The 24,552-nt window shown below is 33.9% G+C and overlaps 1 protein-coding gene across 1 annotated transcript; it reads left to right on the forward strand.

Moving 5' to 3' along the window:
- Positions 1 to 3,331: 3,331 nt before the first annotated feature.
- On the forward strand, positions 3,332 to 24,083 carry LOC124358321 (26S proteasome regulatory subunit 6B). The gene is made up of 8 exons (XM_046810620.1): positions 3,332 to 3,366; positions 4,803 to 4,833; positions 5,792 to 5,978; positions 11,073 to 11,219; positions 15,422 to 15,625; positions 19,001 to 19,245; positions 20,729 to 20,953; positions 23,923 to 24,083. Exons 1-8 carry the CDS (start codon positions 3,332 to 3,334, stop codon positions 24,034 to 24,036), a joined length of 1,188 nt encoding a protein of 395 aa, XP_046666576.1. The 3' UTR covers positions 24,037 to 24,083.
- The last annotated feature ends 469 nt before the right edge of the window (positions 24,084 to 24,552 follow it).

Consider the following 24,552-nt stretch of genomic DNA (forward strand, 5'->3'; position numbering starts at 1 on the left):
CTGAAGGTGCTGCCGAAGCCCGCGCTGATGGCCGGGAGGCACTCGCATTTTGGGTGGCAAGAGTGTGATCAAGATAAAAACAAGTTTTGAGGGTTTTTTTCAATAAATGAGTTTAGTTTTTGATGGTAATGTTTGTTTTTGTTGAATTTTTGTGTTTGGAGAAATGTAGGGATGGGTAAAGTTAAAACATGGAAAACAGTACAACAAAGGGAACGCACTCAGCTGAATGGGTGGCGAGACTCTGCAATCACGTTATCTACTAGACTGCTCGACTTTGACTCTGTCTGAGGATGGGGAGGGGTTTGCGATAAGACAATTCCTGTTTTTTATTGACGAAATATTGTTACTACGGGTACTTTGGGATCATATACCGACCACACCCAGACATGAATCGTTATTATGACATTTTGCTTCCTTCAGGTTGCCCCAATTACTGTAGGCAAACGTTTTCTGGGGAAAATTTAAATTAGCGTAGAACAATATTTCGCGCATATAAAAACAGGAATTGTCTTATTGCAAATGTGCTGTTGCCCCGCTGATGTCAAGGAAAGAAAAACATTCCTCGAGATAGTACCTATCAGTAAAATTTAAAATTCTTAGACGGGGAACTGATCAGAATATATAAATTGAATTGTAATGGAAAGGCAATTATGTCAAAAATCATGTGATGCCGCCGGCCTGCCGTAATCGGGATTCTCGAGAAAGATAAGTCCTTAACAGTACAAAAAAAAACCGATCACAATACCTGGAAATGCTTGTAAGTTTTGTAATTTTTGCAATTAAAAGAGTTGTTTTTTCTTTCTAACATGTCTATTTCTATAAATTTATATTTTTGTGTTCATTCATACTGGTGTGGTCGGGTATAATCCCAAAGTACCTTTCTACGATAATCTAGTAATCAGTAGAAGCAAAATGTCAAATAACGATTCATGTCTGGGTGTGGTCGGCTATTCAATCCCAAAGTACCAGTCATTGTACGTATTTTATTCAAAATTTAGTAAAATATGCTGAAATGGTATGTTTGGTTCAGGCATAAGTTTTAGAATTATATTTATTTGGACTATAATTATATTTGATTACTTTACTTTACAGGTTATCTAATACCCATATGAAACAACTGTTAACAATTTCTTATAACACTATACTTCTCATTACCTCCACTATAAATTGAGATGTGAACAAAACAACTAAACACAAAACATTAATTTCCAGATTAGATATTTTCAGCATCCTACTTTCAAAATAGTTAGTTGAGCTTATCTAAAACACCACCACCAATTTTAATAACTAGCCATCTTTAGGTATTTTTATGAGACTCTCTGGGATGTTGATTGTTACCGATTTGAGTAGGCCTACATTTAGAGAAATGTTTTTAAATATTGGTCACCATCTGCATTAAGGCTGGAGGTTTCAGTTGTAAGCCCTTTTCTACTATTCCTAGATAAATTGTTTTATGTTACTTACTCATTCACTGAAAAAAATGTAAAATAATGTGGGTTGCATAAATTTGTTTTGTATTCCAACAAAAATACTATTAACTATTAGTCCGATAGAAAATTAAACTTGTCTAAAATAACGGTACTTAGGTATTATCCGGTGGTCACTAATTATTTGGAAAGACTGTTTTCTTAACAGGGATCTAAACAAATCTACATTATTAGAAAGAACAGACTTTATTTAAAAATTAATGTTATTATGACAGTTGCTTTTTGCTTTTCTACTTCCCAAAGGGAGTGATGTCGCCGAGAAGGAGGCTATTCTGTCTCTAGATTAGGTTCTAATAGATATGTTGCTGATAGTACCAAAGTTACAGATAACCTTTATGAGAGTGCTCACGTGATTGAGCTTGTATTTGCTAGAATTGCAGGGTGGCACCACTGAAGCCTGCACTGATGGCCAAAGGGGCATTTCCGATTGGTACTTTCCCAAATCTTAGATCACGTTCCAGATTGTCCAAACATGGTCTTCTGACGTCAGAAAAATTTGGACAATCTGGGAGTGAATTTGAGGTCAGAAATACCCATGGCCACCATGCAAGCTTTAGTGGGCCCCTTCATGTAATTACAGAAAATAATCTTCTCTTATTATGATATCAAAGAAATGAAAATTAGTTTCAGCCGAAAACAAAATGTGTATTAATTTGCATTGTCTGCAAAATCAATTATAAAACCATCTTTAAAACAAAACTTAATAGCTAAAACATGTATTTATAATTAATGTGCGAACATAAAGAGGTCAATAGCACCTTGTGATGTGATATTGTTTACATAGATTAGAACAGAGCAAAGGTCCCACAACAGAGGCCTTGAAAAACCCCACTCTGAATCAGTGTTAAAGTAACTAATTTAATTTTTAGTATTTTATATCATACTGGGTCCTCTATTATATGAATCGACGTATTAAGTATTTAAAAGTTACATTTGGAATGTTTAAGCAGATTTGTTAATGATAATGAAAATGGTTAATACAGTCAAAAGCCTTGAAATAATCAAAGCAGTTATATACAGCCTCCTCAGCGATCCACATTGATAGACCATATTTGTGAGATTAATATGCTAATATTGATGATATTATTAAATTCCACACTGTTGAGACTTTAGATTTTTTTTCTCCAGATTAGCAATCTTTAAGCTGGTTACAGATAGCATTATTGATCAATTTTGAAAAAATAGGTAGGGTGGAGAATATCAAACTAGAGTTGCACACCTCTGACTCATTCTTATTTTTGAATAGTGATTTGGAGTTCTGCTATTTTGTAACCATGTCGAAAAAACATTGCTGTGGTTCAAGGCATTTATCAGGTCCAATTTAGTTCATTTTTGCAGTGCGTTATGGCTTTCATGCAAATTCCATCCGATTTCATAAAAATCTTGGAGAATTGTTAAAACAATTTATTAAACTTTGTTTTTATTAATAGCTTCAATTTTATTAAAAGTCAAAGTGTTTTTGTTTTATCTACATATGTAAAATTCATTTCTAATATTTCCAGCAATGTAATATTCTGAAAGGTTTATTGTTCTCCTAAACGCTTGTTAATATATCAAATGCTGGAGTTGACACTGTTTTTCCCTAAATTCGATTTAACAAGAGATTTCAGTACATTGTTACAACCATCCAGCATCTTTGATCCCATCAATCCATAAATCTTGGGATAGAATTATAATCCAACTTACAGGTGTTTCTTAATGGCGTGTCAGCAATGATACAGTTTCAGAATAAGAGAATTCACTGATCGAACCATTTATAAGTTGGTAAGAATAGTGCCTTTGAATATCGAGACCTAAAAAAAACAAATGTAAATGTAAAAATGTTTGATAAGTTAGTGATTACCATGCGGTCAAGCTATGCCATCATGAGTGTGATTGAGTTAGTCTAGTTACAGTATAATAGTCATATACATATATTGTGTGTTAATAATAAATATTGTGTTAATTTAATTATTGTTCAAATATTATATTGAATTTTTTGTTATATGTTGTCAATCTAGGCGTACTTTAACACGTCCAGGCTGTTGTGTTTTATTACTTTACTTATTGATTGATTGATTGATTTATTTATTAATTTCCAAAATTTATGTACAGTAAAATAGAATACATAACAAATATCTTATAGGAAATTATCCCCACATGGCATCAGCCTGTGGTGTGGGGAAACGAGTTCCTCAGTCTGCACTACCAATAACAGATGCACAAAAAAAACTTAAATTAAAATAAGGAAATGAATTGTCATTAATAAAAACAGTTTCATTAAACAAATAAACATACAAGGCCAGAGCATGGAATACATGAGTAAATTCAGTTAATAATAATCTAAAATTTGAAAGGAATGTACTTATTTAGAAAATATAATTTGAAGACTTAAAAATGTATTTATAAAAACTTGTAACTTACATAAAAAAGAGCAATCAGAAAACTTAATTAAAAATTAGCCGATATAAGTAGAGAGAGATTTGGACCACACCTGCACACCCACGCACACACACACACACACACACGACATTCACGCACACATTGCACGCACCACACGTCCTCGTTGGCTGCAGTCAAAACGATTGTACAAACTCACCAAACACTCAGATACTAACATTGAATTGTAATACAAAAATATAACAGAAATTTAATACATAAAAAAGCATATCTAGGTGTAGATTGAGGAAAAATAATTGACGAAATCCATCTCGCCCAGCATATCTACTAAACCCATTTATTGACTAATTTTTTGTACGTACTTAATAGTGCAAGCAGTCTTGGGTTTTTTTATTAAAGTATGGTAATTTTGAGAAAATTATATGAGCAATATAGTGAGATGATGTTGAATTAAAGGCTTTAACGAGTATCCTAGGAACAAAAATTCTGTTATGAAGTGAAGAACACGTAAAATGGCGGTGGTTACTGTGAATGAAAATTGAATCTCGCTGTTGAAAAATGTACAAAATTAATGTTCAGATATATAATTGCGAGACGTTAAAAAACTTTAAATTCTCCTTGGTTGGATAAGTAGCGATTTCGCTTCAGAGCTACTTTTATAATAGTTTTTTTGAACGACTTCTAAGGGAGCAAGGTTATTTGAAAACAGCCACCCCCATGCTAAAATTATGCTAAGATTGTAACTTAGGTATTTTCAAAACACCTTTTTATAGGCCTAGCATTTAAAAGTACTAGTATTTTACTATTTTATAACATTTATTATAAATATGCATTAAAGGGTTTAATTGCTGAAAAGGATAATTTTTTCCTTTACAGGAAGATAACAGCCAGATTCAAAACCAACACTGGCTCTGGTCCTCGTTGTTGATGACCTAGAAAGTACTATGATTTATACACGAAGTACAAGGTAGGAGACTATTCATTTGTTAGTTAGTTAATTCAGGTGTAAATATTTTGAGGTAGAGTAAATATTTTGTTATTTTTATTACTTGTTATTTTGTTGTTTTATTACATTGTTAAAATGTTTTGTTGTTGGTTATATTGTTAAATTATTTTGTATTTGAGCCTTTTACATATTAGGAATTTAAAAGCAATCCTAAATACTGAAAATGTTTATAGCTGTATGTTTAAATATTTTTATTTGCAATATAAAAATACAATTAGGATCATATAGATCTCTAATATCAACAGAGTATAAATATATTTCTATATTTTTATGTTTGTCTCCACCAAATGGACTAGTATTTCAATAAATTTCTAGGATATACTATGGTAGCTATAGTGTTGACACTTGGATTAAAAAACAGTTTGAAAAGATGTGTGGAAGGGTATGTGCTATGAATAGTGAAATATTAATTTAGTTCCTTTATTGGATGAGAGATTACAGCACGATTCAACCACGCTCAAATAAAGATTGACTTTTCTAATTGTGTAATAAAGTGGGCTACACATGGCCTAACAAAAACTAGAAAATTGTGGAGAGCCACTCATTGTAGCTTCCATGGTTGAGAGAACAACCAAATATAAGTTGAAAACCATACCCTTAGGGTTAATAATAATAATTTGGTGACAATTGAACAAATTTAAAATTCCGTTACAATACAAATTAAATTAAACAAACAAATGATTGATTAAAAATCAAAATTTTCCAAGCTTCATGATTGGAAGTAAACCTGGAACCCCATTCTGTTGTAACTATTTTTTATTTAAAATCTTAATTTCTTTTACCAGTGTTTACAAGTTACATATAAAATTGTTAATGAGTATTAATTGTAAACAAATATATTGTAGTGTAAAATTTATCAGCAGGTTGATAACTTCAAACAATTATAACAGTAAAGATTAGTAACATGAAATTGTTTTAGAAACTGCAAAGGCAGCTTGAATTTTTAGCTGTCCAAGAAGAGTATATAAAAGATGAACAACGTAATCTAAAAAAAGAATATTTACATGCACAAGAAGAAGTTAAAAGAATTCAAAGTGTGCCCTTAGTCATTGGGCAGTTTTTGGAAGCTGTCGATCAGAATACTGGCATAGTTGGTAGCACTACAGGTGAGTGGCATATTTCAAACATTTAAATTTTAAGGAACAATTTATTTTAAACTTTCTCTTATGATTTGGTTAGGGAATAATGTATTTTGAGCAGTATTTCATTCATTTTAAGATAATAAACTCTATGAGAGTTTTATGTTGGTTTTATCCCATCTAAATATGAAATAAGTATATCCCACTATTTATTAAACCCTTTATCGTGTAACACTGTCTTTAGACAAGACGATAAACATTTGTCCTACGTTAATGCTTTGGAGATATTAATTTAAAGCCTAATCTTATCTGTGTTGGAGTTGGAAGTATACAGTGTTTACAAGTTTCAAAAATTGTTTCTTACAAATAAGCTGCTAGTCATGGTTCAATAATTTTTTATAGGGTCAATCCATATCAAGTGGTCAAGAGGTAGTTGCTTCCAGATTTTTATTTTATTTCATATTTTTACAATTCATTGGAAGTATAAAAATACAATTATTTTAATTTTCAAACATTTTTTAAGACGATGGTAGTAATGTTCCATCGTTTGAACACTTATTTCCAGGGATTTCAGAGCTCTGCGCTAAATTAAATATCTCAGCTTCTATTCATCCTAGAACATCAAAATAAAAACCTATCTCTTCAGAAAGATCTGAAAATTAATAAGGACCTATGAATATGCATCTAAAACTAAATATACTGATCTAAATACTAGTTCAAAGTTTAATGTAACAAGATTACAAAAATTGATTTTCAAACATATTTTTATACAAATGACTATGTGTTTGTTATTTTTTTATCTGATAGATATAGGTGGGTACTCCCAAGTTTCAAGCTGTGGACTTGCATAGGGTTTTACGAGGGGGTACCCAAAAGTAACCGGAATTGTATTGCTGGCAGCCGGCAGCGTGTAGTACACATTCCTGCCGCTAGGCGTGTGTCGCGCAATCCATTGCGAGCTCAGTGACTCCAGTTCCGTTGTTCTAGTGCATTCTGTTCGTTCGTAGTGACTGTTTTCGCTAACCCTGTTTTGTTCTTGTTTCGTTTTTTGTCATGGCTGTCAAATCGTTGACCTTTCAAGCCTCTTTTCATGTGTGGAAATAAAAAAAAGTCGCATGGAGCGAGGTCAGGCGAGTAAGGTGCGTGGGGCAGCGGAACAATGCCGTTTTTGGCTAAAAACTGCCTAACTGAGATGGCTTTGTGTGCCGGTGCGTTGTCGTGGTGGAAGAAGCAGTCTCCAGTCTGCCACAAATCGGGTCTTTTCTGGCGAACACTGTTGCGCAATCTTCTTAAAATCTCCAAATAAAATGTTTGGTTGACAGTCTGACCTGGAGGAACAAACTCAGAATGAACAATGCCTTTAGCATCAAAAAAGCAAATCAACTTGGTTTTGATGTTGATTTGACTTGCCGACATTTTTTTTGGACGAGGTGAAGATGGCGACTTCCATTGGCTTGACTGTTGCTTCGTTTCTGGGTCATAACCATAGCACCATGACTCATCACCAGTAATTACCTTTTCTAGAAAATCGGGATCATTTTCGAGATGTTCTTTCAGAAGGCGGCAAGTTTCAACTCGATGTGCCTTTTGATGGTCAGTCAGAAGTCGAGGAACAAATTTGGCAGCAACCTTTTTCAGTCCTAAATCTCCTGTTAAAATTCGCTGAACCGAGCTCCAAGTTAACCCACTACTCTCTGATAGTTCCTCAATTGTCTGTTGACGAATTTTCTCAACATTTTCGTCCGTTCGAGAGGTTGATGGACGTCCAGAACGAGGTTTGTCTTCAATCGACATGTCGCCATTTTTAAATCGAGCGAACCACTCGTAGACCTGAGTTTTCCCCATAGCATCATCTTTGCAAGCTGTATTCAACATTAACATAGTTTCTGCAGCATTTTTACCAAGTAAAAAACAAAATTTCACAGCTGCACGTTGTTCACTTAAACTTGCCATGACAAAAAAACGAAACAAGAACAAAACAGGGTTAGCGAAAACAGTCACTCACTACGAACGAACAGAATGCACTAGAACAACGGAACTGGGTTCACTGAGCTCGCAATGGATTGCGCGACACACGCCTAGCGGCAGGAATGTGTACTACACGCTGCCGGCTGCCAGCAATACAATTCCGGTTACTTTTGGGTACCCCCTCGTAAATAGAAAATTTCAAAATCGTAAAATGTTCAAAATTTCAAAAGTTTGAAGCTTATCTCTGTTGGGCATGAAAATAAAAATTTGAAATTTGGCTCAGATTTAGTACTAAGTAAGAGTATTATCCTGTAAAAATTTAATTTTGTGAACTTAACTGATTTCAAAGTTATAATAGATTGAAAAGTACTAAAACAAGTTTTATATCGCTAACAACATAGCACCATATATACTTATTTGTTCAGTAGGGTTTTTATTGATCACCAATTATTTTAAGTAAGAGAGAGATTTAAGATATTTCATTCCTTTATCTGATTTGTAACTGAGGAAGGGTTTGGCTACTACCCCCATTGCATGGCTTCAGCTATTAAAATTGAAGAAAAAGTGCTCTTTGACCAAGTGACAGCCTGTCTTGAACCAGAGGCATTTTTTTTATCTATTTAATATCAGGATAGATAATAATTCAGACATTGATTTTGTTACTGCGATGTTGTGGAAACAGGAAATCAGAAATTCTTTATTGACAGACAGAAAAACAAAGATGCAAACTAGCGTCAACAATAATATGTAATAGTTAATTACATTCGTTGTTTCAGAATAACCTAATTTAATTAAATATAAAAACAATGTCAGATTTAAAATAGCACTAAAGTTTTTGTTAATGCTAAAATAAACTAAAGCTTATACAGGTGGCTAGTCTTAATACAAAGCTCAATATAAGCTAGTCTGACCAGAGCACTCGACAAAGTCGCTAACATTGTAATAAGCCTGCTGTACCAAATGCAGTTTGACTTCCCTCTCAAAAAAAGGACTTGTTTTTGTTTTCATGAGGCCTGGGAGAGCATTATATATTTTAATGCCGCTGACTAATGCCTTTCAAAAAAACTTGTTCTATGGGCAGGAATGGTAATTATATTGGAGTGACGTTGATTGTAACGATGTTGAGGATAGCCAGATTTGAAAAGGAGGAGGTTTTTGTGAACAAATGTCACAAAGTTCAAGATATAAATCGATGGGAATGTTAGAACTTGGGCCTCCCTAAAAAGCGACCTACAAGTTCTACACGGTTTTCCAAAAACCGCTCTCAACAACCTTTTCTGGAGTTTGAACACGAATTTTGAAAGACAGTTATGGATTGTTAAGCTGATTTTAGCAGGGCTTTCAAATGTGTCAGTGGAAATCAACAAAGTTCTCTAGCAGTGCTTGAGGAAAAGCATGTTGTGTTTGAAGGGTGACTAGTTTTATCTGAACAACACATCATACAAGGATTAGTGATATTTTCTATGAAACTAAACCTATTCAAGCGGAGTTCGACAAAAACTTATTTACAAGGATTGATTTTGGGTCTCATATTGTCTTAGGTCTTGTATTGTCTTGGGTCTCATCACAAATTTCCATGCTTTGGTTGGAATTCAGAAGTCCATTAATTCTTTTTAGCATAGTTATGCAATTTCAACATCATTTGTTTGTAATCCCTTGTTGGTACAGTAATGAAAAAGTACAACACTTTGTGTTTTAATTTTCTGCTTTGAGCGCTTTATTTAGATTATCAATGATTTAATTATTGTAAATGTTTACTATTCGTGAGATGATTGAAGCTGTTTATTGCCAAATTACATAAGTTGTGTATATGTTATTTTATTTTTGTTTGTGTTTGAAGACATTCACCCATTTTCATATTTTTGTTCAAGTAGGATATTAATTAACACCAAAGCGTATTTTTTAAATAACTTATTGGTACTTTAGGTCTTTGAGTAACTAGACATAAGCATATACAGACAGTTAATAATTAGTTACATTGAAATTTTTGGGGGTGCTAATTGACTAATTCCTACACTACAGAATTGAAGTTCAATGGTAAGATTTATTTTTTTGGGATTTAGTTTTTGGTTAGTACAGTTTCAACAGCTGATATACAACAACATGAAATAGCATTCCAAAAACTATCAATATTTCATGGAAAGCACAAATAAAGAGAAAAATTAACATATCAAATGTAATGTAAAATGTAAGTATTAACATAAATAATAATAATTTTTCTGAAAAATGTTGCATGAACATCTTATGAATGAATCTTATCATCTTATGAATTGGAAAATGATAAAGAATAAACTGATTGTCAAACATATCAATAATGTATATTTAATAGACATCAATCAGGTTTTATGTACGGACCATAAGGGTCTTTTTTAACGTATTTGTGAGTTGAAACTGGTTGACATTTTTAGACAGATATAATTTTTGAAACCAGTATAAATCCAACTTATTGGTAAAAGTGATCTTAGTGAAGCAGCTGCCTACTAAAAAAGGACTATAAAAAGTGATAACAAAAAACAAAATTAGGTAGGGTGACAAACAGTTATTTACCGTACTGAAATAGTGTAAAAATCGAGAAGTATCTAGAGCCATTTAGTGATTGGTTGAGAAATATATTACAACCTGAAGGACAATAACTTGATCCCCCCCACACTTGATTCTGGGTATATGTATGTAACATCCTCAATGTATTTATTCCCTATATCAAAGTATTTTTCAGTACCTGTAAGATACATGTTGATCTAATTTTTTACAATAGGTATTCTGTTTTCATTTCGATACCATGCAAACATTTGTATGATCAAGTTAATTTTTAAAAAAAGTTTCTCTATAAATCACATACTTTTTGATTTTCAATTAAGGGTTAAATCCTTTTGCAGATTTTTGTTTGAATGAACAACTATTTATTTTCAAAAACCACTAAGTATATCTTGCTAAATTCAATATTTAATGTCCCACAAGTCACCAACTTTCTGTGATAAACATATCTCTCTGAACCCACAATGACTGTAACTGCAATGTTTCACAAGTTGCCTTTCTTCTTGTAACAAATCAAAACCTTGAACTAAAAAGGAGTAATTAAATGAGGAGAGTTTTTAGATATGTTCATAACAAATCATTTATTTTATAAATCATTGATGACTAATGTTAATATAGGTTCCAACTATTATGTCCGCATCTTGTCAACAATTGATCGTGAACTGTTGAAACCATCTGCCAGTGTTGCTCTCCACAAGCACAGCAATGCTCTAGTTGATGTTTTGCCACCGGAAGCTGATTCATCCATTTCAATGCTTCAGGCTGGTGAGTATAATATACTATTGATTTAAATAAGGAACTATTTAAGTTCAAGTAAGATTAAACATGAATTTAATAGACACCCCAAAAAAGTAAGTAGAAATACTAATGTACTTACTTAAATGTTTTGTGGGTTCCTAATTTATCAAATAAAGGGCAAGTCTGTAGTAAAGCTTGATTTTAATGGCTTCATATCATGTCTACACTTGATTCAGAATCCCATCACTTATATGAAAGGTTTACATAGGCTCTGTGCAAATCTTTGGTTGTAATATTGCACCAAATGAATCATCTGTTCATAAAATTAGTAGTGAATGGCTCCAATGTTACTAATGAAAAAACTATACTGTATACATAAGTAACTATGTTACTTTAAAATATTGAAATTAGTGCAATTACAATGACAATAGTCTGCATAGTCAGGATTTCTTTTTAACTTGGAGAAATTATTTCTCACAAGGTCCCAAAGGTCTTGGACTTAGAAGAGATTCTTTGAATCTTTTCTTGAAGCGTGCATTGGAGAGTTCTTGCAGGCTGTGGTGGAGTAGGTCACCTGGTTGGAGCAGCCATGGTCAAATGGATGAGAGGATCCAACCTAATTAGCAGGGGACGTTGTGTGGCATCCAACACAATTCTGGATAAATTCTCAAAAAGCCTCTGTCTAGACTGATTGCATTGTGTGTAAGTTCTAATTATTTTTTTTTTTAATTTGCTGTGTAATTCACTTAGTTTGATTCTTGAACATTACCAGAACCTCCCACATGACAGAGGTCAGCGGAAGTACAGACATCCTCATGACATGGAATTAATTTTCATAAAAAAATGGCTTTATAATGTATTGGGATGCGTTTGGTAGAAAAAGTTCCCAATCCAACAGAAATAGCAGGAGGTATTTAACTCCCTTGGAGGAAATGGACTTTGTTGAATAGATTTCGTACTGATGTGGGTAGGAGTGTCTTGGAAAGTTAACCCTTTGACGGCCACGGGCCGATATACTGGCTCTCGAATTTTCTTTTCCCCGAAACGGCCGTGAGCCAAGATATCGGCATAGAAAAATCAGTTCGAAAACGGCATCGCGCCGAGAAATCGGCACCCTTCATTTGATTAAATTATTCCCTTACCTCTTTATTTTCGGTTTGTAATATAATATCAAACGAAACGTAAACATATATCCTTTCAAATTATTATAATTATTATAAAATGTTTTTTACTTTTTTTTGTTCAGTAGAAAGATGCAATTCAGAAGGCAGTGACGTGTCAAACAAGATGTTCGGTTCTCTTTGGTAGCAGCTGTTTGTTCGTTGTGGCTTTGTACACTTGGTTTTGTTCTTAGACGTTGTAATGTGAGGTTATGTTACATTTGCTGTGAAGTTTAGTAATGTTTCTTTTCTGGTTTACATTTAGCAATGAGTAACAAAAGACGTCGTGAAGCATCGCTGTAAGTGAGGACACATTGTTTTCCTGTCTTCAAAATGCTAATGTAAGGACTATTAGTAATGACACTTCCAATTATGATCTCTTTTCTTCTGAAGACAGCACTAGTGACTTGGACGATACGGACGATGATCCTACGTTCGATCCTGCCAATTTAGGGCCGTCTACATCACAAACCAGATTTGTCTGCCCCTACAAAACTAGGCCTAGATTTTTTGATGTGAGTTCTAGTTCTGATTCTGAGCAAAATGTTAGCTTAGGCCCTAGTGTAACAAATATTCCAAGGCCTAGAGGTAGGCCTAAGGTGTAGTACTTAATGCTACTCCTAATGATAGTGACTTAGCCTATTCTCCAGAAAGAATATGGGTTCCTGTCAGTGAAAATGATGATTCATCTATTAGGCCTAAACATGATTTTTCATTCAATGAGATTCCTGGTCCAAGACATTGCCCACCTCCAGACTCAGCTCCCATTATGTATGTGCTGCTTTTTCTCACTAATAACCTTATTGAAAATTTTGTTACCGAGACCAACCGCTATGCTCAAGATGCCATAAATAGTAGTGGAATGAACAGGGTATGGGAAAAAGTTTCTTTTGCGGAAATGAAAGCTTTCATAGCAGCAAATTTGAATATGGGACTGAATAAAAAACCTTCTATAGATATGTACTGGAGCTCTTCTTCTTCTCAGGTTACACCATGGTATTCTCGATTGTTCAGCAGAAATAGATTTGAAGATATTTTAAAGATTTTTTCATATGGTTGACAATAAAAAATATGGCAAAACACGGTAACCTCCATATTATGACCCCACAGCAAAATTTCAGCCACTTGTAGACCATGCTAATAGAGTTTTTTCCGTCAATATTATATCCCTAACCAGCATCTAAGCATTGACGAGTCTCTAGTTGGAACCAAAAATCATACCCAACTATTGCAGTATATGCCTAACAAAAAGCACCACAAATGGGGGATCAAACTTTGGGTGCTGTGTGATTCCGTCTCCAAATTATTGCTTAGCATTCTTTTGTTATAAAGGAGCTAAAAGCAATGAAGACCAGGAAAACATAAGAAAAAGAGGTCTAGCTTTTACTGTAGTTACAAAAATTATTGACATGGGGAACTATCTGAACAAGGCTTATCACTTGTATACTGATAACTTTTTCACGTCCATTCCTCTAATTGAATATTTATATTCAAAAATGACATTTGTAACAGGTACAATCAGGAAGAATAGGAGAGGAATCCCTGATGAATTGTTAGGAAAATACAAGGTAGGGGATAAAAGATACATGAGGAGTAAGGAAATTTTAGGTTTAGCTTATAGAGAGAAGTCATCTCAAAAAAGTCAGGTGATTCTTGTGTCTTCTGATAGCAAAGCTGCTAACGTACAAGTAAGCAAGAAATAAGGGAACAAAAGTGGTAATAAAAACAAAACCAGACATGATCCACCAGTATAATAAATTTATGGGTGGGATCGACACCACGGACCAGATGTTATATTCATATCTAGACGAGAGGCGTACCGTAAAATATTGTGCGTAAGATCACATTCAATATTTTGTCTAGAATGATTTTGAATTCTTATATTCTATACAAAATGAACTGCAAAGACAAACCTAAGTCACGTTTGAATTTCACAATAAATGTTATTGAGACACTTGCTCAAGACTGGCTAATTGCTAAGAACATTCCAGCTAATTTAGGAGGAGGTGATGGCCAAATGCCCCTTAGTCGGTTTTGGAATGGATAAGATTCCTGAAAAGAAAGAAAAGAATTGCTGTGTCTGCAGTACAAAAAATCAAAGAAGGAGAACAAGACTGCATTGTTTAAAATGTACCAAAGGAGTACATGCAGAGTGTTTCCATAAACACAAATGTGCATAAAGAAGCACAAAAGACCGTGTAAATATTGTATATAGATTTGTTAACTATAATTATTATTACTATACATTTTTAAATGTTCATGTATAAAGTGTTTGAAGACAATTGTGTAAAACAAGAGAAAAACTATAAGGTGACCATTCTACAGTAATTCACATGGCCTATGGACAAACAAGAAGTTACAAGGTAAACACTTGTTATACCAAACTTTCATGTTGATTCGCATGGTGTGGCTGTGTTGTAGTTTTCTATAAAAATATTTCTAAAAACTTTATTTCTGAAGATATCCATATGATTTTTTCTATACTTGTTTGAAAATATGTATACTTTCTTATAATAATAATGGATTTTCCTTGAAAATAATTTTTTTTTATCCTAGTTGTCACCAATTAAACACAAAAAATAAAAAAAACATCCTAATTTTTTTGAAAAAAATAAATAAAAATAATAATAATAAAAAAGTTTAATTGTTACAAAAATATATTTTGATGCTTTTATATATACTACTAAATAAAACAAAACAAACATCACTAAGATACTACTATTTATAGATGAGTTACACCAGTGTTTGTAGGAGTGTGTCAAAAGTGCCATTTTGAGGCTGGCCTTTTTGGCAAGTAATCTGGATATAATGGCTGGGGTGTTTAGAAGTACAAATGAATTTATGGCTTGGCCTTCAAAGGGTTAAGGTGGTGTCAGGCTTCCATTGAATCCTGCAACTGCAGAGCTGAAACCCAGACGATGTGGCATACAGTTAAATATTGTTAAGTACTATTCAGGCCAATACCAACATTAAATTGTACAATTATGTAGAAAAATATTTTTGAAATTAAGTTTATAGCATAAGTGTGTATTAAAGAAATATTTTAAAATGTATTTATAATTTAAACAGATGAAAAGCCAGATGTACAGTACTCCGACATTGGAGGAATGGATATGCAGAAGCAAGAGATTCGAGAGGCAGTAGAGCTGCCACTGACCCACTTTGAGCTATACAAGCAGATCGGCATTGATCCCCCGCGTGGTGTACTCATGTATGGACCGCCAGGTTGTGGCAAGACCATGTTGGCCAAAGCGGTGGCACACCACACTACAGGTAATATTTTCATTAACTATAATATAGAACAATTTCTAGGTATTGTTGTTTTTAATTTGGCTCTAATTTAGAACATAACTAAAATTCTGTTTGTATAGCAGGATGTAATAGAATTGTACGAGGCATGTTCAGAAAGTAAGTACCGTTTATACAAAAAACACAATTTTATTTCTACTGTAAAAGCCCAAATCTTATACTATTTTTCGACATAGTTTCCACCGATATTCAAACACTTGTCATAGCGGATGATCAATTTGCCTATACCCTCTTCGTAGAAGGTTCCTGCCAAAGAATGTAGCCATGACTCCACAGCAGTTTTCACTTCATTGTCGGTTTCAAAGCTTCGGTCGCCTAACTCACACTTCATGTGCAAGAACAAGTGGTAGTCAGATGGTGCCAAATCCGGGCTGTAGGGTGGGTGATTGAACTGCTCCCAACGAAATTGTCAAACCAATGTTTGAGTGTCATCAGCGGTATGGGGCCTAGCATTATGATGAAGCAACACAATTCCGTTCCTGAGCATTCCTCCCCGTTTGTTTTTAATTGCCCGCCCTAGTTTTCTTAAGGTTTCGCAATATCTTGCCGCATTAATGATTTCACCTCTTGGAAGAAAATCAATCAGCAAAACACCTTTCCGATCCCAAAATACAGTGCACATATTTTTTGTGCACACATTGTCATCTTGAATTTTTGTTTCTGTGTCGCCACTCCATTAACTGCTGTGTCATAGTGAAACATCTGTTCTCTTGGATTTTTCCATCAACTACCCCTCATTGGTGACGAGAGAAGTCCGTCTACTCCAATTGTCATCATGCACATTTTTTCTACCGCAACTGAAAATTCTAATCCACTTTCTCACCATTCTTTCACTCACCACATCTTCCCCGTAAACATCTCAAAGTTGACGATAAATTTCAGCCGGTTTCACATTCCTTGGATTAAAAAATCTTATTACAGAACAAATCTCACGATCGGCGGGATCACTAATTGTCTTAAACATTTTAAACGGTAAGAGAAAACTGAAAACACAAAGTAGATCATCTAAAATGGTGTGAGTCGAGAGGCAGTGAACAAGGACGACTAGTGTGCGTGTCAGAACACCGATTGCAGCACTACAGTGGCAGTAGAATGAAACGGTTCTTACTTTCTGAACACAACATATATTCACCTCACAATATTAGTGTCTGCTCAATACTACAGTAACTGAAATGCCATAAAAATACCAGAATGAGAAAGAAATGTAACTTGTAATTAGTTTCTCGACTCTACTGTTAGATCTGAATTATTCCCATTATAGAATTCTCACAGACTTTAAGAGATATTAAAACCTAATATGGTTAAAAAATATAACAATATAAGCTTTATCTTCAAGCAGTGGAGGTATCATTGTAATTGTGTGGTAACATTCCATGTTGAAACAATGATATATGTTCTCATATCCAAATGCGACGGTTTTAATTAACAATATAAAAAAATGTAAATTTTGTTATTCTTTTCTCTAAATTTGTACTGTAGAAACTACTCAAGAAAATTAGTTTTTCCAACAATTTTGCTCAAATTTAAATTGAATTCACTTTATTATTTGTACATGAATAGTATAACGAGTTCATTACATGCATGTTTTATAAACAGAGTATTCTTCATATCTCATATGGCATTTTGAAGTAATGACAGCTAAAAAAGATATTTCACAATGGTTGAAAAAAAAAAAAAAACAGTTTGCTCTCAAGAAGTACCAAAGACTCCAAAAAGTATTTTTTGGTCCTGGAAAGGTTAATATATTTTACTACTAAAACTACTTTATTAAATTACATCATAACATTCGATATTTATCCTGAAATTATGTATTTTTTGTCTTTTAACACGTTCAGTGCACATGAGGGGTGTGTTGTACCACCCATGGCAGCAAATCGCCAGAGACTTGTAAGGGATTCCTCTCATACTGCCATTGTTGTATTGTGAGCTCATTGTGCCTCGCACTTTGGTCTAGTATATTAACCCATTGCGGATCGTATTGTTTTGGTGCGCGGGCACGAATTAATTTACGGTCAGCGGCCGCCGCACGAACAGCAATGGTGCGCAACATTGTATCGCTCGCTATTGTATACTACAAAATTCAGCTGTGAAGGTATTCGCACAGATGGAATATGGGCATGCTGGGGTATCCGTGATGTAGGAACGATAACACGCGAGCAAGGTTCCGGAGTGGCAGGGATGATGTCTGAATCATAGTCTAAATAAAGCAGCTCGGGCGAAGCGATTACAACATCCGGGCCATTGCCTAGACTAAACCTGCAAACATCTGTGTCTGTGTCGTTTAGTTCTGTGTCTCTAACTTCAAAAGTATTATAATAACAACTGAGGAAAACACCTAATCAGAAGCGCTGAAAGGTGGACAGCTCTCCTAGACCAGAATAAGGAGGATATAAGACTGATATTAGGAATGTTGACAGGACATGGCCCTCTGAGGAAGTACCTTATGAAGGTAGGCCTTAGTCAGAGTAGCGAATGTAGACTCTATGGAGAGGAGGAGGAGTCAGTGGAGCACATTTGGTTAGATTGTCCTGCCATCGTAGAGACTCGGAAAAGATACCTGGGAGCATATCTCCTCAGCCCCAAGGACATTAGAGAACTGGACCCTTTAAATCTGATTAGTTTTTGCAAAAGCCTCAGTCTTTGAGGGCACAAAATTAAAGTAAGGGAGGCGCAAAGGTCCTTTTAGGACTAAGCACGGGGACAAACTGTCCTCTTCCCTCAGGAAAGGAAAAAAAAAAAGCGCTAAAAAGCAGAGAGTAAACTCATATGAATGATTTTTCAACTTCGACATACAACTGCGATCTGTAGGATATTTATAAAACTTTTGAAAATTCTAAACGTAGGCCGTTGTTAAAACACTCTTAGTTGACAAGTGAAGACGATCGCCCGATCTATCAGACATTAATAGAACTATTTGGAGGGAAACTTAAAAGCAGACCGCTTTGGTGACCTGAGCTCGTCATCTTGCCGTTAGGCCCGGCCGCTGCGTGACGAGCCCAGCTCGTCAGTGATCCGCAATGGGTTAAATTTTTTATCGCTCCTCAAGATGTATTCCTACTTTGTAGCTGTGTTTGCCTCTGTTAGAGCTTTTTGATGTATTAGTGTGATATTGAATTCCAGTGAGCAGCTAGCATAGTAATTAATATTTTTAGCACTGAACATGTCATAAAAGGAAGAAATTTCAATATTTTGTAGAATCAAGGTATTTTATTTAGTTTATGTGATTGGGTTGATGTTGTAATTCAAAATTCATTATTCATCTGAGTTTCATTTTATCATTATACTATATCATCACAAATTATTTTTTTATGGAAACTAATAAACACAACATATTTCCAGCTGCTTTTATCAGAGTCGTTGGTTCCGAGTTTGTCCAAAAGTATCTGGGTGAGGGCCCCCGAATGGTACGTGATGTGTTTCGACTTGCCAAGGAAAACTCTCCTGCTATCATCTTCATAGATGAAATAGACGCAATAGCAACCAAGCGGTTTGATGCTCAGACTGGTGCTGACAGGGAGGTACAGAGAATACTCCTGGAACTGCTCAATCAGATGGATGGATTTGACCAAACCACCAATGTTAAGGTAAGTAGCTGGTTTGATGGCAATTGTATGTTGTTGTGGAGTTGCAATAAATTACAATGTATGAAATAATATACAGTGTATTACAAAGAATTCATCACTCAATACCTTGCCTCAGTTTCCTCAAGACACTTGACTTTGTGACATATATTACAGGAGGATTCTGCCTTAGTTCGGATGCATTTAATTTCCAGTATTCTCGATAACGCTTCTTAGTTTCTTTGCACTTTGGTTTGCCCTGAAATGTACCTCTGACTCAGGCATTTTATTTCAATTAGTTTTCACTGGCAGAATGTAGTTTCGAAATTTAGATTTATTGATATCTATTTTGCTGTATAATCTCTATTCACTCTTATATGATCTATTTTATTCTTTTTGTAAAGTAAATTGACATTTTTATTAGTTTTAATGACACTTAGCCAACGCATAACAATTTCAGTTATGCAGTAATTATTTGTAAGAGTAGATATTTGTCTCATTTCTATTAGTTGAATAAACTTATTAGTGTTTTAATTTAACTTAACCCCTTCATGGTTTATCGTGATTGCATTAAAAGTGTGCTACTCACATACACCCTGTTATATTGTTCCTGTTTAGTATTGTTTTGTTGTCTGCCATAATATTGCAGTAGCATTTCTATGACAACCGTGTATCATACGAGTAGTTCTCGCACTTTCTATGACATGTCAGCACTTCCTTGGTCCTCTGTCATATGAGTTAGCACCGGTGAGTTCGCTTAAGTCACAGTGCAGATAAGTTGTTGTTGCACTTCATCCATCCTGGAGTATTATTTCTAGTGCTTATTGTATCATGGAAATTGATGCACATTTTGGCTTTGTTTTTGTGGGAGAGATTAATCTTTATGCGTTGATGTCAGCAGGTGGTTAGTGCTACTAGGTATATTTTCAAAACGTACTTAATTTTTTGTTGTTTAAAATTTGTCCAGAAATAAAAAAAATATGCATCATGCCCAGTGCTAATGTCCCTCCCTCCTCTGTGATGCATGCACTCCAGTTGCTTGCCCCAGTTTCAACTTATTCGTATGTTTTTCGCCCTTTTAAAATGGCTGTGCTCATTGAAATTCTGCCAAATATGATATCATAGTGTCATTCATTTTGGATGATATATTGCAGCCATTTGACAGATCTCTGATGAAAAACGTTACTGCGTAGTGACAAAACTCAATTCACTCCGTGGCAAGAGATGAAGCTTTCTGATGTGCATGGAATTGTTGGAGAGGGGGATCAATGCTGCGTAATTATTCTTTACTTTCCGGGCCCTCTTATCTTAGAAACTGGTGTTACTATGCTTAACTAAAAGTGTTAATATGCAAATTATTTAGACGCATCTAAATCCTTATTAGTATAAACATGTTGAATGCAAAGCATACATGAAACAAGTGTATTCAGTGTAATTTGATATATCTGTTGTAAGTTATCTCCACATTCCTTAAAGTAAGATTACTACATTTGTGAATATTCTACAGGTAATAATGGCAACAAATCGAGCTGACACATTAGATCCTGCATTGCTGCGTCCTGGTCGTTTAGATCGTAAAATTGAATTCCCACTGCCAGATCGCAGGCAGAAACGGCTGGTCTTCTCCACTATAACAGGCCGCATGAATCTGAGTGAAGAAGTGGACTTGGAGGATTATGTCGCTCGGCCAGACAGAATCTCTGGTGCAGATATTAATGCCATTTGCCAGGAGGTCAGTACTCGTGAATCAGAACACTTTCCTTAATGTGTGTGTGTGTGTGCGTGTGTGTGTGTGTGTGTGTGTGTGTGTATATATATATATATACATACATACATACATACATACATGCTCACCTCCAAATGTGAAAACTTTATTTCTGTTAGTAGCCTTTATCTAAAGGCTAAAAACATTTAACAAATAGTATTGGTTCTATAAACATTATAGCACAGTTTAAATATTCAAAACAAGTGCTGAGCAAATAGTGTCTTTACATATTGTGTCTTTGAATAATTGAATAATGGTAAACAAATAATAAAAAACATTAACACATTGTATTACTATTTTAAAGTAATAAAAATAATTAGTGTTTTTTTTTCACTTTCAGTTTAAAAATCGATAATGTTGACTAGTCAACACATAATCTTAAAAAAGTTCAATATTTTATGTTGAATAAGTTAGGAGAATGCCACATCACATAGCATAACAGGCTTATGCTGAAGTTTTATTCGAAATATTAAAGGGTACAGCTTAATGTTCTTCAGATATCCTGTGGAAAATGGACAGAAGAGGAATATTATCAGCTACTAGAGCTATAGCAAAATTTGCAAATGTTCAAGTATGTTGCTTAGTCTGTCTGATCCATGGGCTGTATATTGTTACAATCCACTCTCACAACACCCACTACTCATGTACAACAGTAATGAAAGTTACTGATTAATTTCTTCTGTTTGCTTTGTCTCAGTATTTATTTTTTTATTTCAACATATTAAGCTACATTCAAATAATTTTGGATATTTACACGTGTAAAAAAAAACCGTGTATAGCAAATTGTCTGTTTTATAACAAAAATAATCAAGTAATATTGTAAAATAAATGCGAAACAAATGCTGACTGCATACAATCATATTTTCTAACAGTGATGAATTGAAATCGAATTTTGAGTGTTCAAAAAAGATTTAGAATCATAAATTGATTAACAAAATTCATCGAACATGAAGAGATAAACCACATTTCAGAAATCATGTTGCACATCTTTCAGGATCATTTGTATAAATTATGTTAATAAATGTAGAAAAAAATCAAATTATCCTTCAGAAAACTCTTTGATGACGACTATTCCCCTCCTCCCAAGTATTGCTCTAGATTATTTAATATTCAGTTGCAAGAATGATGTATAATGTATGGAAAGTGTCTAAAAGAAAAATGCCGGGACAAATACATATTTTTGAAAAAATTTAAGAAAGAGCTACAAAACTTTATTCAGACTTACCGGACATTAAAATCTAATTTAACACATATTTAGTGATTCGCTACTTCCTCAGGGGGGCGGCCCACATGGAGTCAGAAGAAAATCAGAAACGTAAACTTAGGTAGGTATGCACGTCAAATTAAAGGTTTTTTTTAGTAGATTACAATGCCCCAACCCTAAGCTGAAACAGACAACTGATTGCTAAAACCCATTACTATGGCATAATCTAGAGATGAAATGGCAATAATTCAAGCATTAGTATTTTATTATTACTATTTAGTGCTTAATTGAAAATCCAAGCCACATGTGAACAGCTCTCATTTTTGGCTTGGTTGTCCGTTTTTGTGGGATAACTCTTTAGTACGTTCTGTTGTGTCCTTTGGTAGTCCGTTGTATCGATTTATTAAAGTATAATTTGTATATTTCATGCTGTTGGCAAATATTTTATAGATAGTTAACCCTGGAACTGGCGGTCATATTTCTCTCAGTGGCGGAGTGTGTTTTTAGTACTTCATACATTGCCTTATATTTATTTTATTATTACATGTTTACTTTAAAGTACATATGTCATATTTTATATTTTTTTATTCAGCATTTTTCAAGGAACATTTTTCACAAAATATAATTATAACAAAAAAATATCCTTACTCCGCCTCTTCATGAAGAAAATTTTTTGTATAAAAAATAAAAGTTTGTTCAAAGTTTTTGATTTGTAAAATTGTTGTTAGTGATATGCAAAATCCAAAATATACAAAAGAAAAAGCATTTAATTCTGAGTAAAAATAAAACAACATGTAGTTTATAAGGTATTTATTTCTACATGTGGTAAACGATACAAAAATCATACGCTGACATTCGAAAGTGCTTCTTACCAACAAAAGTAAGAATTTCAAAGCTCACTTGGATTTGTACAATCTTTTAACTATTAGTTCATATTAATTTTCTATTTTTTATTATATTATATTTTTTTAATTGTGTTCTGATTGAATGTCTAAATCAGAATCCTCATCGTTGCTTATTTAATGTTCAACTAGTCATGTCGAATGTCATTTGAACGATCGCGGAAATTACGATCCATTACGTAAACACGCACAAAAAAAACTATTATCACGTCATATACACAGCCATCATTACAACGAACTCAAACAAACAATAAACCAGACAGAACACCATGCAGCTGACGAAATAGCAATAGCCGAATGAACCAGTTGACTCATCGCTGCACGCGCAACTAGCGCGGTACGCGGAAGAATATAACCAAAAAGTTCAGAGATTATAAAACGTATGGACGTGTAACGAAACGATAAAATTATTTATTAGTGTATTATTTACATAAATTGAACCTTCGTCTTTCGATTGGTATCAATATCGATACTCTTTGATCGTGTTTTAAGTACGTAATATTGAGAAATAAAAGACATGTTAAAACGCCCGATATCGAGCGCTGCCATCTAGGATACGACTAAAAGGCCAGATATCGGGCGTTTGCCAGTTCCAGGGTTAAGTAAAAAATAACTTTTTTATAAAGGTAAGTAAGAGACAAAAATAAATTATTTTAATAAAGGTAAGAAATAATTCTTTTTACAAAAGTCTAAAGCATATCTATTGCAGTAAATCCCAAAGAACTTTTGGTATACATTTCGCATAAATGGCTGAGATTGAAAGAGTTAATTATAATCTTTAACATGATGGGCTATGTTTTGTCAATATTAAATTTGTTTGATATTTTTAGGCTGGTATGCATGCTGTACGAGAGAATCGGTACATTGTTCTGGCCAAGGACTTCGAGAAAGGTTATAAGAACAATATCAAGAAGGACGAATCTGAACACGAGTTCTACAAATAAATATATGTTTTTGCTTATTGATTAAACTAATATTATTTCTTAATAAATGTTGGCGTGTATTTCATTACAGTTGGATTTCCCCATTTGGTGACTATTGTCACAGTATAAAGTCTCACGCTTTCTACCTGTTTTCCTATTTGACTTTTAAGCGTCATGTTTTATTTTTGTATTGGGCAAGTTTGAAGTACCCTAAAAATTTGTTTCCCAGTTGTCACAGTTACTAAGTTAAGATATTTAATATATGCTGACTATTCTATACAGTTCAATACAAATTTGAATAAATTGTGTTTTAAATTTATTGTGATTTGCTTGTCGCTGATAAAAATGTCACACCTCAAATTTATTAAAGATCTGTTGGTCCTAAAAGAGTTAAACATCTGAATGAGGAATAATCAATCTGAAAAATCTCAAAGTCATGTATAAAACCAGATTTAAAAATGAAAATACCAGGTTAATTTTAATTTGTTTTCACTTTGTATGCAATAATGGATTTCACTGAAAGTTAAGCCTTCATCA

This window comes from Homalodisca vitripennis, chromosome 3 (genome assembly GCF_021130785.1).
Source record: "Homalodisca vitripennis isolate AUS2020 chromosome 3, UT_GWSS_2.1, whole genome shotgun sequence".
Lineage (NCBI taxonomy): Eukaryota > Metazoa > Arthropoda > Insecta > Hemiptera > Cicadellidae > Homalodisca > Homalodisca vitripennis.

Bases quoted from the DNA above. Each gene is read 5' to 3' on its own strand.
- LOC124358321 (XM_046810620.1), top strand. From the start codon at position 3,332: ATGCGGTCAAGCTATGCCATCATGAGTGTGATTGA. The intron at 4,834-5,791 runs GTAGGAGACTAT...AAATTGTTTTAG, and splicing joins ATTTATACACGAAGTACAAG to AAACTGCAAAGGCAGCTTGA. The intron at 11,220-15,421 runs GTGAGTATAATA...TAATTTAAACAG, and splicing joins CATTTCAATGCTTCAGGCTG to ATGAAAAGCCAGATGTACAG.